Source organism: Mesoplodon mirus (assembly GCF_964341445.2).
Source record: "Mesoplodon mirus genome assembly, chromosome: 8".
Taxonomy (NCBI): domain Eukaryota; kingdom Metazoa; phylum Chordata; class Mammalia; order Artiodactyla; family Ziphiidae; genus Mesoplodon; species Mesoplodon mirus.
Window position 1 is genome coordinate 83902338 of NC_138984.1, and position 18153 is coordinate 83920490.

Genomic DNA, 18153 nt, shown 5'->3' on the forward strand with positions numbered 1-18153 from the left:
TGAGTGATAAGAAGGGAAGCACAAGAAAATTCACTCTGTGGGAGGAAGGGTTTAACCAACTTGCTATGTGAGGAAAGTGCTAGAACTTTGAAATAGCATTTTAGTAAGCTTGTTGTGGACTAATTGTGGATCTCTCAAAGAAATAAAGATAATATTTACTTTTTAATTCTTTATGGCTGTTGAAATGTACTTCTTGAATACAACAAAAATTCTAACACCAAATTTTATGATGCCAAGGTTTTTGAGGATGACCATGCTAAATTAAGATAGAGATTCAGTTCCACATAGCCTCTAAAATCTTCTCAGACTCAAATAGGGCCCCTTCGGTCTTTGCTCTTTTTTTCTCTCTAACCCCCTCTGTCCGCCCACCTGACAAACACTTATTAAATGCCTTTAGGTGCTAGAGAATCAAGGATAAGTTCAATATAGGCCTTTCCCTGGGGTAGATCCCCACGGGCTCCAGGCTCTGGGTAAACTCCAGGGATATCTCTGGCCTGTGGGCTTGGAAGGTTTGGATTGACACTGTCTCCAGCTACAAATTAGCTGATAACATTATTCCCCATCTCTTCTAAACCTCTGCCTTCCCCCCTTTCAAATTCATCCTCTTCTTGCATCACTTTCTTTTCGACTCTGGCTATATCTTGCCAACGGAATCCAGATCATTCCCAGTCTGACACCAATTTTATAATGGGAGAGGATGAGAAAGCATAATCACAAAACACTAAGTTTCTAAGTAAAGGCCTCATTCAGTTAAAGCGTAATAAAGCAGGGTATATGGTATGTTCCTGAAAAACCACTAGAATGAGCTGCAAAGGACATCCATCCAGTGACATCTCCTTCTCATAGCAGTGACTTTTGCAAAAAGACTGAGTAATTTCTTCTTTCACTCAATGTTTTTGGAATACTTCTAGATATAAAAGTCATATTTTGAGGCCATTTGTGCACACATCAATACTTCAACATTGCTTTATTGTCTTCATACTTATGTTTCAACATTTTTTATTAATAAAAATCTAAGTGTATCTACTGAGTGTGTTAATCCATAATCAACAACAAAAACTCCAACTACGACCAACTACTTCAGTAGCTTATACAAGTGAGTGGTGTTTTTTTCTTGTGTAACAGGTTGGCTGGAGGTGGGCAGTCCAGGCTGCAACAGCTGCCTAAGGATGTCCAGGAATCAGGCTCTGTCTCTCTTCCTGCTGTGCCATCCATAGTGTGTGGCTTCTATCCAAATGGCCACAGCATGGCTGCTGTGCATCCAGTAAAGAAGAAAGGGGAATGCAAATGGGCTTTCTTAACCCAGGCTTTGTTCCAGAAGAGAAAGTCTCCATAGAGACTTGTGTCTATATTTCATTGACCAGAACAGTCACATGGCTTACCCTAGCTGCAAAGGAATCTGGGAAGGTAAATATTTTACTTTCCAACCTCTGAGATAGAGGCCCCTCTATCTCAAGGGGAAAGCAAGGGGAAAGGGTGTAGGATTGGGTGTCATCCTACAACTTCTTACGTATATAACAATGAATGCAACTTACAGCTGCCATCCTCCTCTGCAACCTACTAAATGGTTTCACAATAACACACAAAAGTTATGAAGGCAGGCTTCCCTGGTGGCGCAGTGGTTGAGAGTCCGCCTGCCGATGCAGGGGACACGGGTTCGTGCCCCGGTCTGGGAAGATCCCACATGCCGCGGAGCGGCTGGGCCCGTGAGCCATGGCTGCTGAGCCTGCGCGTCTGGAGCCTGTGCTCCGCAACGGGAAAGGCCACAACAGTGAGAGGCCCGCGTACCGCTTAAAAAAAAAAAAAAATTACGAAGGCAAGGTGCTTTCTAAATTATGAAATGCTTTGTGAATGTTACTATGGGGTATATTTAAATTATTAATTGAATTTTCAAACTCTAAGGTATTTTATGAAAACATTGCTCATCTCTTACTTTGATTCCATACTTGATATATCAGAAATATATACTCTCAACCAGTAAGATAGCACAATTTTCTTTCTTTTCTGTAGTCATTCTTACCTGTAGACACAAGCTCTGGATCACCTTCAGTGGACAGCTCCCCTTCTATCTCCAGCTATTCTGTTCTTCTCACATCTATCTCTTTGTATCTGAGAGTAGGAGCTGTACCTGAATTATAGGAAGGAAGGAACTGCCAACTCACTGACTGGCTATATATTCTTCTTCCTTTTTCTACTGCACAGTTTGTCTTAGTGCTGATTTATTGCGTTGAGTAGTTGCATCCAGACAGCTACATGCCAATCACGTGTACCCTGGTTACTCATTATCAGCCTTAGGATACCATACAATTCACTAATGAGCACATTATAATGTTGGCCAGTGCTAATTAGATGACAATCATGTGCATTGCTTTATTTACAGTCTATCCATTTAAATTAACTGGACATTTAATTGAACACAGTGCGAAAGAAATTGGAATTGTGTTTCAAATTTCGTTTAAGTTAATTTCATTTGTCGTCTCTTATAGGCAGGTGAGATTATTCACTTGATCTGGAAATTTTCAGCAAATACAAATGGACATAATGCTTATTTTATAATGGCACACACGCATATGTAAATTTATCTCAAAATGTGTTTGGAAACAGCAACCAAATTTGCAATTTTTATCTCCACTAATATCCTTATGTGCTCTGACTGCAGAGAGATTCTGCATGCATAAGAGCTATTAATAGATCCAACTCTTAGTTGGAAACATGAGGCAGGATCCTAAAACAACCTGAATAGAATATTCTGATATTATCTTAGGATAGGAAACTTACATTTAATTCATGAATAAATATGTGGCGATCTATACCTAATTATGATCCTATGTATTTTCCTCTTTCAGGACATAGCATAAAAAAATTAAAGGATCTACCTTTTTAAGTGAGTGTATGATTGCCAAAAATTGCATGCACAACTGCACTACTAAATTCAAAGTCTTTCTATTGAAACAATTTCCTAAGAGCACATGTAGAATAGACTTAGAGTAATTGTATAAAAAGGTGTTTCTATACAAAAGGATCTAGAGGCCAACTCTTCTATTTTTTTTCTCAAATAGTAGCATTTCTGGTTTATGGGTATCTGCTTCCATGTAGTTTTGAGACACTTACATGACAGAATTTCTTTAGGCCTCTCTCATTCTTGAGAAGTTTGCTAGGTATACAATTCCAGGATGGAGATAATTTTTCCCTCAGAATTCTGAAGGCAGATCTTTATGTCCTCTGACTTTTAGTGTCATTGTCAAGAGATCCTATGTCATTATTTTTCTTTATTATATGTCTCTTATAAAATTTTAGTATCTTCTCCTTTCCCCCAGTTTTCCAAAATTGCATAATAGTGTGCCCAGGTAGGATCTTTGTTTATTTATTATATTTGATACTTGGTGAACTCTTTCAAGTTGGAAATTCACATCCTTCAATTATAGGACATATTCTTGGACTATTTAATCATTTTTCCCCTCAGTTTTCTCTACACTGTCTTTCTGGAACTGCTGTTAGCTAATTATTGCATCTCCTGAATTGTTCCTCTAAATTTTATTTTCTAACTCTTCATCTCTTTCTGTCCTACCCTCAGGGAAATTTCCCCAACTTTATCTTCCAATACTTCTATTTTTTTCTTCTGTAAACTTTTATTAACTGGGGTAACAGGGAGAGTTTGATCACAGCAGAACCCATCCTGAAAGCACTAGAAATTACAGAAAGACGAGATAAGTATCAGACACAACAGATTAAGCAAGTCCTTCCATCACCTGAGAAACAATAATATAAAACTGTAGAAACCAAATCTTTGTGAGTGATACAGGATACGGAACAAAAATGAAGACACTGGTACTCCTGGTGTTGCAAAATAAACTTGCAACTTCATTTCTATATTTTTGAAGTTGTAATTCAATGTTTTTCCCAAATCATTTCAAGCCTTCTCCAGTCAACATTTTCCCTTTCATCAATAACTTCCAAGGACCTTATTTAAAAAATAACTCTTTCTTTAAATTTTTAATTTATTTAATTTATTTATTTTTGACTGCGTTGGGTCTTCGTTTCTGCCTGTGGGCTTTCTCTAGTTGCAGCGAGCGGGGCCACTCTTCGTTGCAGTGCGCGGGCTTCTCATTGTCATGGCTTGTCTTGCTGCAGAGCACAGGCTCTAGGCATGCAGGCTTCAGTAGTTGTGGCACATGGGCTCAGTAGTTGTGGCTCATGGGCTTAGCTGCTCCGTGGCATGTGGGATCTTCCTGGACCAGGGCTTGAACCTGTGTCCCCTGCATTGGCAGGCAGATTCTTAACCACTGTGCCACCAGGTAAACCCCTAAAAAATAACTCTTAATCATCCGTTTTTCTCACCCCATACATTCTATTCCAGGAAACTGGCAGCCTCCCAGCACAGAGCTTATGTTCCTCCTCTTTGAAATGCAAACTTAAACAGATTTTGGTCTTCTTTCTTCAATATTACAAGATGAGCACATGCTTACTGCAAACCTTAATTCCTTCTCATGGCATTTTTATTCTGCAACTTACTTGTCACTGCCATTTGTCATAACTTAACTAGAATGCTGTCCTCCATCCTCTCCCTCCCTGACTTTGCAACCATCAATTCTCCTGACCTAACTAGTTAACCTGTTAAACCACCTGTGTGGTTATTTACCAGGAAACACTGGACCAGAAACGTAAATAATATACCTCAATATACAATAGCTCAGGCTTAATTTGTAGGCAGAATTTCATTTGTTGGCCATAGGAAGAAAACACTTATACAAGGTAAAATTCACTATTTTCATTTCACGCTGGGATTTGGAGAAACAAAGGACAGCAACCAATGTGGAGGCGGACGAAGAGGGGGACAAGGCTTGGGATAGAGCCCCCTGCTCCAGACACACCGGCAGAATCTAGTCCAGTAAATGGAGACTTCACCACCCACATACTACACCTTGAATCTATAAATCAACATCCCTGACTGGTAAGCTCCTGCTAATACTTGCCTTTTTCTGCCCCTTTCAGCCTGAGAGCATCCAGAGTATCAAAGTCCTCCTTTCCCATCCTCATCCTTAGACATAAATGAATCTGATTTCACATGCAAGAAAACTTCAGTCAAAAAATACAGTTGGTCTTCAGTCCTTCTGTTCTTCTCCATATGATCTTGGCCCAGCTCAGAAAACATTTGTCAAGCGCCTATTCTCGACCAGGCTTTGTGTACACTGAGGGTTCCAAAATGCAAAGGATGGTTCTCTGTCCCTGAGAAATTCAAAGTCTCATTTCCTCCAAATCTTGTTAATACCCACGTAGTAACTGGGACTGGCCCCTGCATGGAGAAAGCACTGGGTGATGGCTGAGCAGCTGCTTGACATTGGATTCTCACTGCCACTGACCCTAGTTTCTTTCATTTTCTATATACAGACATTTAAAACTAAATTACTATTGAAAGTCATTAGAAATTAGCTCAGATGCCAATGTATGACCGTGTCTGTAAAAGTAAAATATCATTATTTCTGCTTAAAGAAAAAAAAAACCCCACAGCACGTCTGTAATTGATGCACCAACTGTGCATGAAGTTCTCAAGTCAAGTCAACTGATGGGGGCTCCTGTGGTGACTAGTTTGTAGTAGGCTCCTTTCTGGGCCATCAGTTCTTCATGGGTCCCCTTTTCAATCACCATCCCCTGTGACATGACAGCAATGATATCCGAGTTCCGGATGGTGGACAAACGATGGGCAATGACAATGCAGGTCCGACCTTCTCTGGCTTTGTCCAAGGCGACCTGCACCGTCTGCAAAGAGAAGATGGAAAGTTGATGCAAAGACGCATGCTTGTTCCCTCGCCCACCATCGTGAGAGTTCTGTTTCATACCACCTGATTAACATCTCTATATTCAGGGGTTAAACCCAAAGGCTTGACAGGAGAGAGAGGATTAAATAAATATTTGCTGAATGCAATACATCAGTGACTTAAATCGCAGTCTACAAGCTGAAAAATTTCAATGAAGCCAGAATGAACCAAACTACAAGATCACAGAGTAATTTTACAATACTTGAGGGTCTAGTTTGCTAAAATGAAACCAAGGAAGCAATGTAAGGTAACAGTTAAATGGTCACTCCTGGGCTTCCCTGGTGGCACAGTGGTTGAGAGTCCGCCTGCCAATGCAGGCGACACGGGTTCGTGCCCCGGTCTGGGAAGATCCCACATGCCACGGAGCGGCTGGGCCCGTGAGCCGTGGCCGCTGAGCCTGCGCGTCCGGAGCCTGTGCTCCGCAACGGGAGAGGTCACAGCAGTGAGAGGCCTGCTTACCGCAAACAAAACAAACAAACAAACAAACAAAAGGCACTCCTAATACTGTTCTTCATTGAGGACGTTTTAGCTCTCCCCAAAACAGAATCCTGACTTTTAAGGAGTTAATTCTAAATGGTAAGTTTCATAATTGTGTTTTGCCCAATTACATTTCCTTTCATGCAAACTGCACATCAGATACCGCTTCTAACTTTGTGTTGTATGCTTCCCACCTGCTCTGCCATGGAACTTTAGAACTATAAAATATGAAATGCCTATCAGATCGCCTGGATTATTTTATTTTATTTAAGAAAGCTCATATTTGCCCATGAAAAAAGTGTCACCTAGCCTAAACAATCTTAAAAAGAATTCTTATTTTAAAGTGAAAAAAATTTTTTTATTTGAAGCAATCCTATTTTAAATCACTTTCTCTAGACTATTGTCTTTGGGCGCCACAAAGAAGTGGCAATTTCTACTATTAATGAATCAGAAAATTAACCATACTACCATTTTATAAGGACAAATGTTACAGCAAAAAAACTCATTTATAATGATCTAAGACTTTAGAAAATCAATACCTACCTTTTCACTTTCTGTGTCTAAGGCAGAAGTAGCTTCATCTAGTAGCAAGATTTTAGGATCTCGTATGATGGCCCGAGCAATAGCAATGCGTTGTTTCTCCCCTCGAGAGAGTTGAGACCCCTGGGACCCAACATTAGTTTCATATTTCTGGAAAAAATATGGTAAGTTTGAGAACCAGAAACAGCCATTGCTCCTGTGCTGTATGGAGCCCACATCAATGACCCCTCTGAGGATTTAAATAATTTGTTTTTTTTGAAATTGGGAATAATTTGTATAAAGGATGTCAAATCCATTTAGGAATATTAAAAAAATATGGCGTTTTATGACCTTTCATGTTGGGAAACACGGAGACTTTGTATCCCTTTCTCTGCATTTCTTTTAGGTTTGTATTTTTGATCTCTTTCTCCTTGCATATGAGATCCTCCCTGATTTAAGATTCCCAACTCCTGTCTGGAAGATCTTTCCAAGACAGAATGATCCTAGGCATATAAGGGCCTTCAAGAGATCTCCTGGTCCATTCCCTTGTTGAGGTAGTATCATTCGGGAACACAAGTCTAACTTTCAATCTTCACTCTTGCTGCATACCAGCTCTGTGATAATGAACAAATTGTTTAAATTTCTGTGAGCTGCAAAATCATCTGAAAAATGCAGATATTAATAACTAGTTAACATATTTGTTGTTTTAGATGAAATTATGAAGGAAAATCCCTGCCTGACGCCTACGTAAAACTCAGTTACATTCACAGAGTATTTACTATGCATCAGGTATTGTACTAACTATTCTAGCCAGCTTATCATTTAATGTTTACAGAAATCATTTTCTCCCGATTACTATTTTTCAGTTTCCATGTCTTAATTTTCTTAGTGATCAACCACCAAGAGAAACCCTTGGTGGATGGAAAAATGCAGAGTCAATATCACACTACATTCAAACTTGGCTCTGGGAAAGTAAGGAACTCCAAGGCAAATGCAACTTACCCACCATGCACAGGAGTTGCTGCCAAGTAATGAAATGATCATGATGGCAATAGTAACAGCAGCAGCTTTCTTTCTGAGGCTATTATGTGTGCTCTCTCATTCTAAGTTATTTTTTGCATTTTGTAGACGACTGAGTCTCAGAAAAGTAATTGTTACAGTAGTAACTTTACACTAGAAAGTGGCCAAGCTTGGATTCAAATCAATGTCTGTTCCAAATCTCAGGATTTTTTTTCCGTTATGCTAAGCTGATGCTCAATGTGGTACTGCTTTACTTACAACAAGTAATAGAGAATCCTTTGCATTGGATAATATACTACTTTCCAAAACTAAAGATTATGTTGATGAAGGACATTTATTTTGCGTAAAAGACTGAGACGACCTCAGGGCACTGGGAAATAAGTTGTGTTGCCTTTGACCTTCTCCTTGATCCACAATCATAATACTTTTTAATCATTCTACCTCTCTCCCTCCCCATCTGCCATAGGGAATGACTCTGACTTGGTACCCACCTCTGGAAGGGACATGACAAAGTCATGCAGCTGAGCCTGCTTTGCGGCTTCTATGACTTTTTCCGTGGGGATTTCTTTGGTGTTGTCTCCATACTTGATATTGTCCACTATGCTACAGGCAAACAACACTGGTTCCTGGGAAACGATTCCAATCTTCGAGCGGAGAAACTGGACGTTTATGTTTTTGCTGTCATGGCCATCTATCATCTGCCAATAGAGGTGACAATCAGGGCACTGAGTTTTAGAATTCCAGCAGTGAGGAAAGTTTGTATACCAGAGTTAGTGTTATACAAGATATTTGCTTCGCTTAAGAGACAACAATCCAAGGACTCTTGGAAATAAATTATGTTGCCTTTGACCTCTGGAGGTGGTGTCTGCCAAAAGTGGTGTCAAAGCTGTGATCAGACATGGTTGTTTGTTTCCCAAATTCTAGTTCTACAGGTAGTATTATACAAACAGGAAAGGCACTCCAGACAGTATCTAGTTAAAAAAAAAAAAAAAAACTTCCCCTTATCCTTTGGTGCAGTACATCCTCTCCAAGTACATAAAATTCCTCGATTTTGAGACTCCATGGGGTTTGAAATGGGGTTTCCTATGTAAAGCTATTGGACAATGTAAGAATCAAACTTGTTTCCTTGATTTCACTGATACTAACCTCTGAATAATTGAGATAACAGACCCCAGTAAGAAAGGAGTACATTTATTCACTTAGTCAACCAACAAACATATATTGAATTACCTGCCACAAAGGCACCATGCTAGACAGTCTTTTGTATGTTATATAAAGAAAAAAAAATTTGTAGTGAGGTGGATGGACCTAGAGTCTGTCATACAGAGTGAAGTAAGTCAGAAAGAGAAAAACAAATACCGTATGCTAACACATATATATGGAAAAAAAAAAAAGTGGTTCTGAAGAACCTAGGGGCAGGACAGGAATAAAGAGGCAGATGTAGAGAATGGACTTGAGGACACGGGGAGGGGGAAGGGTAAGCGGGGACGAAGTGAGAGAGCAGCATTGACATATATACACTACCAAATGTAAAATAGCTAGTGGGAGGCAGCTGCATAGCACAGGGAGATCAGCTCGGTGCTTTGTGCCCACCTAGAGGGGTGGGATAGGGAGGGAGGGAGGGAGATGCAAGAGGGAGGAGATATGGGGATATATGTATACATATAGCTGATTGACTTTGTTATGAAACAGAAACTAATACAACATTGTAAAGCAATTATACTCCAATAAAGATGTTAAAACAATAATAAAGAAAGAAAAAAATCTCTGTTTTTTAGGAACTCATGATCTATCTAGGCAGTTAATTACAGGAACTCATATGTCTACCATTTGAGCTCTTTCACTTAAAAGCCTTAGAATAGTAAAGGTACAGTATGTCTCACATACTACAATACTGTAAAGTATTTGGCCCCATGATTTCAGAAAAAGATTATATTAAATGGCGTAAATATATGATGTTTTAGATAATTTTTTGGCAGTGTAAAAAACAAACACTACTAGAAAAAATATAAGGCATTCTTCAACAGTTATCCCTCACTCATCTTCCTCTATGCATTTTCCATAGTACTTATAGACTGCAAAGCACAATTTAACAATTAAATACTGGAGCTGTTTGCTAATTGTTGTCTATATGCTAGTGTTGTAAGCTCTTAGAAGGCGTAAGACATGCTTCATGCTCCTTAGAATTTCCCACAGGGCCTAATGCAGTGCTGGGCACATCATAGGTACCCAATTAAATGTTGAAAATGTTGAATGTCTGCGTTTGTTAGCTTCCTTAAAAGCAAAGAGGATTTTTAAAAATTGCATTAAAGGTGGTATTTTTCCTACTGAAAAATATTTGTAGAAACATTTTACGATGATGTAACAAAATATATTGTGGCTATGATATGCAAGGAATCATATTGATTTCTTCATGGGCATTGCTTTCTACCTGCGACCAGAACATTCACTGAGTACATTCAGAGAAATATACTTAATATACATGTTAATGTTGAAGAAGTCAAACATGAAGGATTCAGGTCCCTGCATGTCATGTAGTTCACAGTCTACCTGGGTGATAGACATGAAAGATCTGACACTTGGGGAAACTGGATCCTGTCCTTTGTATAGATCAGACGCCCAGTGCAATGTACTTTCTAGATTCATCAATCACCAAATACTTTCAAACAAATTAAAATCTCTATTCCTAAAATTAATAAAAGTGATTATAAACTACAGATAATCAACTCTTACTCCTTATTTTCATAATTTCCTGGATTTTTACCACTATCTGTTTGCTTATTTTCTTGTTTTGCTTTATGCAAGGGAAACTTTAGTTGCCTCTTTCAAGTTTCTTTCAGCATTTCTCATCATGTTATCTATCCTCATTGCAATGAAGATTATACTATTCAGGGATATCAGAAAGTCCTTTTTCAAAAAAGAAGAATTAAATAATCAATCAGACCCACACCTCTGAATCATTTCTTAGAAAACTACTTGCAGATGCACTCCAACAAAATGAGACAGAAAACAAAAGAAAGAGGAAGATACGGGAACTAGGAAATAATGGATCTAATCCAAAAGATACTGCAGGAAACTCATAGGCTGACAGTTGTTCAGCAGGTATAGGATGTAATTAGTCCAGGCAGTGGCAGAAATAAGGGAAAGAAGCAGGTTCCTCTGAATAGGTATCAGGAGAGAGACATTGGAAGAAACTAAAGATTTTATAAAGGCAGAGAATGCAAGAAAAAAGAAAGTCTTTCAGAAAAACAATCAAGAAAGAAAAATGTAATGTTAATGTACCTCACTACTTAACTATGAGATGAACAATATTTACTTAGCCATAATAAAAGTTGTTAATAGATTTTCAACTTTTAGAATCAACCTAGAGTAAAAGCATGAAAGATAATAAATGTCATAAACAAAAGGTAAGCATTTTATATTCTTTTTTAAAATGTAGTACATATATACAATGGAATATTACTCAGCCATAAAAAGGAATGAAACTGGGTCATTTGTAGAGATGTGGATGGACCTAGAGTCTGTCATACAGAGTGAAGTAAGGCAGAAAGAGAAAAACAAATATTGTATATCAACGTATATATGTAGAATCTAGAAAAATAGTGAACCTATTTGTAGGGCAGGAATAGAGACATAGATGTAGAGAACAGACATGTAGACACAGTGGGGGAAGGGGAGGGTGGGACAAATTGGGAGATTAAGTTTGACATAAATACACTACCATGTGTAAAACGGATAGCTAGTGGGAACCTGCTGTATAGCACAGGAAGCTCAGCTCAGTGCTCTGTGATGACCCAGATGGGGGGGAAGGGGGAGGGAGGGAGGTCCGAGAGGGAGGGGATGTATGTATACATACAGCTGATTCACTTCATTGTACAGCAGAAACTAACACAACATTGTAAAGCAATTATACTCCAATTAAAGAAAAAAAGATAATATAAAAGTATAGTTATTAGGACTTGAGAGATAAAAAGAGGGAGGAAGAGGTGAAAATAGAGGTAGAATTGCTAATATTCTCATCTTAGAAAATAAGCATTCAAGAGATGTTATCTATAGGTGATGGAAAAGAAACAGAAGTGTATTAATTAAATTTACAAATAAAAGAACTTTTAAAAGTAATGTAACCATATTGGGAGGAGGTGGGTAAAAGGAGGGGGGGAAGTGAGGGTAAGCTAAATTTCCATCTCTTGAGAATAAATCAACAGAGGGCCTAAATTCGTTAAATCATGAAACAGCAGCATAAGCATATTATTTAGGGACTTTGAGGTAATCATCGGGAGATCTAAAAACATAAAGTGGATAAAGATAGTTGCCTTTGAGCAGGAAAATGGAGAACGGGGGGTGGAAAGGGTGGAATAAGGGGTTGGTTTTTTTTTTTTTTTTAACAAATCTTTCTTCTTCTACTTTGTGCTCCTTTGCATATATTATTTGGAAAAAATAGAAAGGAAAAAGAAAAGAAGAGAAAAAAGGAAGAAATTCTGTGGAAAATAAGCAACAAAGCAAACCACCAACATCCTAACCAAAGATTTATGGCATATGACTACCAATTTGAGGTCCTTATATTATTTAGACTTTAGCTTCTTGAATCAGGATTGTCTCAGATTTTTCATACTAAATTCCCTTTCTTACTCATTTATCATTGTGTTTCTTATCACCCCCACTTTTTCCATTCCCAGTCATTAGTTTCCTGATTAGTCTGCACTTTCTGCCCCATTTACAGGTAAGTGAATGCTTCTGTTAAGTACACTCATCTCCAGCTTTGCAGTTTTCTTTGCCTAACTGGTCAGCAGACCATCTGGAACTGGGAAGAATATAATGTTAGAAATTGTGAGGTAGAATCAGGTCAACCAGCAAATGACTGGAACTGGAAAATACTGTCCAAGGCAAGCGCTTTGGAATGAGTCTGGCAAGACATAACCTTGAAGATGACTTTTAGGGGTTGGAGATACTCTGCAGAAAGCAAAATTTTCAAATGCATTGAGAATTTTGCATTGCTTACCACCTTCCCTTGGTTAGGATCATAGAAACGTTCCAGCAGCTGAATACTGGTGCTTTTACCACATCCACTGCTTCCAACAAATGCCAGGGTTTGCCCTGGACCAACAGACACTGAGAGACCATTCAGAACTTGTGTATCAGGTCGGGAAGGATATGTAAATTTACAGTCAACAAAGTCAATCTGCCCCTGGAAGTTGTCCTGTGGACGGGAAGATTAGAATTATATATGCTCTACTAGAATCTAGACTATTGAAAATGCACATAAGCCTGAGTTTTAAATCCTTGCTTAAGATACCTTCAACACCGAGCTGCTGAAGTGCAAAGTATAAAGACAGCAACTTAATGAAATGGCATTCTAGTCCCTATTCCAGCAGATGTAGAATAAAAGGAGGCTTGAGCATTGAATTTAAAGATATTTGATCTCTTATTCCCATTCTAACCTAAGGGGATTTCCTGGTCACCCATTCTTTGACATTCTGCATGGAAGAAAATAGAGGATATAATTGCATCACAGAAGCCAGTAACTGCAAATTCCTACAGCTCTGTTCCCCCAGAGATTTAAAATAATAGCATTACACTTGAAATGACTTACACAGAAAGTTACTTGAGCCCTAAATTGCAAAGGTGAAATACCTTGAGTTGTACTCTCTGACATGTGAACTCTGGAAAAGGATAGACATTTAATAAACTACACAGAGACTTACCTTTTATTGAGCTGAGGGAGAAATAGGGCATTTGACCAATTTTAAAAGATTTCTGAATTTAGTTGACTTTACTGGGGTTTAGGGGTTTTGGGCTCTCTTGAACATACTGGGATATTAAAAATTAGGCAGGGAAGATTTAAAAACACCTGTAGGGACTATCAATTAGAAAAAGTGGTATTTCATTGAGGTCAAATTAATTTTCTGGGAGCCCACATGAGCTCACGTGGAACACAGATAAACATGAATTAAATCAGTATTATTGGACAGGAGAAACTGGTTTTTCTACATTCCGTACCAGGATATCAATAGAAATCCTGGTCGTTGGGTAGGTCTCAAAAGACATGTAGCTTCATTCATTCCGGAACTAAGTGTGTTTTATAGTACCTGTGTACTATAAAACAAGTATTCCCTGGATATCATTGCCTTATTCAAGTTCCAGCTTTATGAAGAATTTTTAATGCTAAGGTACTTCATTCCTTTACATTTGTAAATCTACTGTCTGTCCATTCCGAGGGCATATGAGTTCACCCATACACTGCAGAATTTAGAAGATAAGTGGTCTTGAATAATCAGCCCCAATGGCTGCTCTGCACACACACAGAAGCACAAGCCTCCCCCACTGACCTCTTATCCCTCTATACTTACCCATCTTTCACCCGCACTACTATACACCTTGATTGTGGGTTGTCGGTCCAGCAGTTGGAAAAAGCGTGCAGCTGAGATTTTAGCTTTGGCATAACTTGGGGTATAAGAGGATGCTCTCCCAAGAGCTGTCGCACTCATTACAACTGAAGAGATCACCCTGTAGTTGGACAGACACCCAGGTAGAAAGGGCGTGGTGTGGTTGGTGTGACGGCCTAAGAGGCAGGAGTTTGGGGGTCTAGCCCTGGAAAGGACCAAGCAGCCTTGAGCAGGCCTCTTTAGACTTGTCTGGGAATGGGAGATTGGAGAGATTAGCCTTTTTCAAATTGTGTTCTAAGAAGAAAGGGTGAGGGGAGGATTGAACAAGGCGGGGCTCAGATTTCCAAACCCTGCTTCAACTACAACAGCTTTTTAAAAAAAATTTGTTTGAGAAAAAAAGACTTCTTAGGAAAAAAAAAAAAAAAGGAGGGAGTTTGAAAGATCACCGGATTGCGTTGCATTTTTACAACGTTAACATTCTATGAATCTATGATTAATGTGTAAAAGACAATGATTGGTGATATAAGCATCAATTCTGTACCAAGCAGGCATGTAACATGATGCAATTGCCTGTATCCTTCTACTTGTCCCAGCCTCAATGTGTGCATAATTAATGAGCAAATAAGTGAATAAATAAATGAATGATAAATATGATAAGAGATAGCCCTTTTGCTCTATAGACCATGCTGCGAGGGGCGCCCCCCAAAGTTGTCCACCTGCACTGTAATGCACCATGGGGCCTGCCTCAGTGGGGGTGGGGTGGGGTAGGGTGTCTCTGTGTGTTTTACTGCTCAGTTCATAAGCAGAAATTGTTTTAGGCCAGACTGGCAAAGCCAGACATCTCTAGGAGCCCAGTCCAAAACTTAAAGCTGTGACAAGCACCCGGAATAAAATAGGAAATGATGGAAGGTCATCTTTCATTTTTTAAAGAGAAGCCGGAAATTGGGAGCTTTCTGTAGTGCCCCAATTTTTACACGTTGGCAAATAATTCTTCAAAAGTCTTACATAAACTAAACAAGTCAAGGCGTTTGTGATTTCTGATTTAGGGTTAGTAGCTCTACATACGCAAAAATTTAGAAAGGAGACTTTCCTGGTTGAGGTGGGCATGGTGGGGCAGGAGAAAAAAAATTTCTTCTATATTTCTAGAAGAAGATAGAGGGCGAGCAGATAGAACTCGTGGCTGGAGAAGAGATTTCTTTTAGGACCGATTTTCCTAATGTCCTCCAAGGCTTTCTCAGACCGTCTCCCCCTCATCCTTCCAAGGTTCCCTGCCCCATCACACCACACCCATATGCATGTGCACCCAGTCCCTTGGTACCCTGACACCCTTAGGTGTCTGGAAATGTGAGAAACTGGACTCAAAGCTAACCTTATTAGAAGAGCAGACTGCAGCTATAAACAAAAGAACAAAATTCCCCTGACTAGTCTTTGCTGTCTCTACCTAGGAAGAGTCAGCTAGACATGTGCCTTATTTACAAAAAGTAGAGTTCAAATAAGGTAGTTCTAGGAACCATCTTATTCAAGGACTTTAGATTTTCTCAGCATTAACCAGTATGGTAGATTGTGAAAATGCTTAATTTGTCATATTACTCTGTACACACCCTTTTGCAATATGATTTTTTTATTCCTCTGCGATATTGTGACTTATGATAAGAAAACTATATTGGTCTTTTGTCAGTTCCTGGCACAGACTCCTAAACCCTTGGAATTTCCCAAGTTTTGAGAGGACCGAGGTGTCTTTTGTTATGTTAATGAAGTGACTTTGGTAAAAACTCTAGATAACCTAAGGATGGGGCCTGGTCGCCTGGAGAGCCAACCATGAGATTAGAGGGGTGGAACTTCAGTCCCTTCCCCAACCTCAGGGGAGGGGAGAGGCTGGAGATTGAGTTCAATCGACAATGGTCAATGATTTAATTAGTCAGGTCTAGTGATGGAGCCTCCATAAAAACCCAAAAGACAGAGTGCAGAGAGCTTCTGGGCTGGTGAACACGTTTAGATTTGAGGAGAGTGGCATTCTTGGCGAGGGTATGAAAACTCCAAGCTCTTCCCACATACTACACCCTATGCATCTCTTCCATCTGGCTGTTCCTGAGTTGTATCCTTTTGTAATAAACTGGTAATCTAGTAAGTACATGTTGCTCTGAGTTCTGTGAGCCACTCTACCATATTAATCAAAGCTGAGGATGAGGTCATGGGAACCTTGGGTCTACAGCTTGTTGGTCAGAAGCACAGGTGATGACCTGGACTTGCTTTTGTGTGGAGGGTTGGGGGAGGGGCAGTCTTGTAGGACTGAGCCCTTAACCTGTGGGAGGACCCAACGCTATCTCCAGGTAAATAGTGTCAGGATAAATTGAACTGTAGGACAACCATCAGGTGTCAGTGCCATGTGATAGCCGTGTGAGAGTAAAGTAGAAACAATTATCAGATCCTCTCATCAAAAGATGGGGTCCGTTCCTCTTTTGTCTGAATCTGGACTTGGTCGTATGACTTTCTTTGGCCAAAGAGATATTAGAAAATGTGATGCATGCAGAGTTGGCAAGTGCTCGCATGTTGGGGCTTGCAATCTTCTGTTGCACTTGGAACTCTGAGAGCACAATGTGAAGAAAACAAGCTCAGCTGCTAAGAGGCCATGTGGAGAGAGATGGGCACTCAGAAGCCTGATTGAGTCAGCCCAGTCCAGAAGAACCACCCTGACAGCACACAGAATCTTTAAGAAATAATAAATCTGAGCTGTTTAAGACACCATGTTTGGGATGGTTTAAGCAGCAGAAGCTAATGGATAGAACCAGACCATTCCTCCCTGGAGTGCTGATCTTTTATGACTTTGGCCAGGTAGTCCTCACCTGAACACATAGCTGAAATGGAGCCCCTCATTGGAAATTAAGTAACCTCCATATCTGTAGGAAGCAGAATTAGCAACAAACACAATGCACTGGGAAAAACCAAAGCAGAATCCGTAAACATTTGCTTTTCGGATGGCTGTCTTGTATGGCTTCTCCAGTTCAGCCTCAAACACTTCTATAAACTGCCTCTCTTTTCCAATCCCAGCCACAGTGCGAATATTACTGAGGGCTTCACTTGTAATCTGAAGAATGAAAAAGAGTTTTAGAAATAAAAGAGCAGAGATAACTGCTTTCATGACATTTTCAACCATTACATGGATTAGATCTGGTGCAAATGACAGAAGGCAGTATACAGCACAGATGGGGGCATCATCTGGGAACATAGAGAAGCTGCTGGAGATCAATTTGACTGGACCCTGAGACATTCTATCAGTTCAACACAAGTTCTACTTGATCCTAACATGGCTTTGTTGCCTCTACTTGTTGAGGAAGAGAGAAGAGGGGGAAAAACGGTACACAAGGCTATCTTTGTGAATTCATTTGAAATGTTCAAAATGGTATCTTTAGATGTGTCTGAGAGAAAAAGATTGTTTAATAATATAAACCTAAAATATTAGATTCTATTTCTTAAAAAATTATGACCAAATACTATATAAGATAGATTAAAACTGAGTATGAAGTTTATCTTTTAGTCTATACTACGAATTTGTATTTGTTTCAATCTCTACTCTAGGGTAAATAACCACTGTTTCTGAATTAGGGTGCTATCCTAAAAAAGGTACAAAAGTGGGCTACTTCCTCCTGTTGGCATATGAAATTCTTTTGGCTTCTGCCTACTTGGGCAATGTTCACATTCCTTCTTTAAAGAGAAAAAACCCAGTTTATAGTAAATTTGTTAAAAGGCGAGGGTGTGTTTATGTGTGTGTGCATGATTCCTTATCCCTGATATCTGTCTATGCCACCATATTTTCATTTACCTCTGATAACCAGATTTAATTAGAACATACTCTTAAAAGTGCATAGCTAAAACCTAAGTGTATTCGAGACCTAAACTGTATATATCTCATGGTTCTCTTTGGGAAAGACATTTGCCCC

General features: G+C 39.4%; 1 protein-coding gene across 3 annotated transcripts in view; it reads right to left on the reverse strand.

Moving 5' to 3' along the window:
* Positions 1–883: 883 nt before the first annotated feature.
* ABCB11 (ATP binding cassette subfamily B member 11) overlaps positions 884–18153 on the reverse strand; it is a 104572-nt gene continuing 87302 nt past the window's right edge. For 2 of the 3 annotated variants that reach the window (XM_082630371.1, XM_082630370.1), the window contains 6 exons: positions 17059–17300; positions 14180–14336; positions 12832–13029; positions 8324–8530; positions 6837–6983; positions 884–5757 (listed from right to left, as the gene is read on the reverse strand). In XM_082630371.1, the coding sequence (XP_082486497.1) occupies positions 5557–5757; positions 6837–6983; positions 8324–8530; positions 12832–13029; positions 14180–14336; positions 17059–17300 (1152 nt within the window). In that variant the 3' untranslated portion in view covers positions 884–5556. The remainder of the gene's footprint in view (positions 5758–6836; positions 6984–8323; positions 8531–12831; positions 13030–14179; positions 14337–17058; positions 17301–18153) is intronic. The other variant, XM_082630372.1, reaches the window with a different exon arrangement.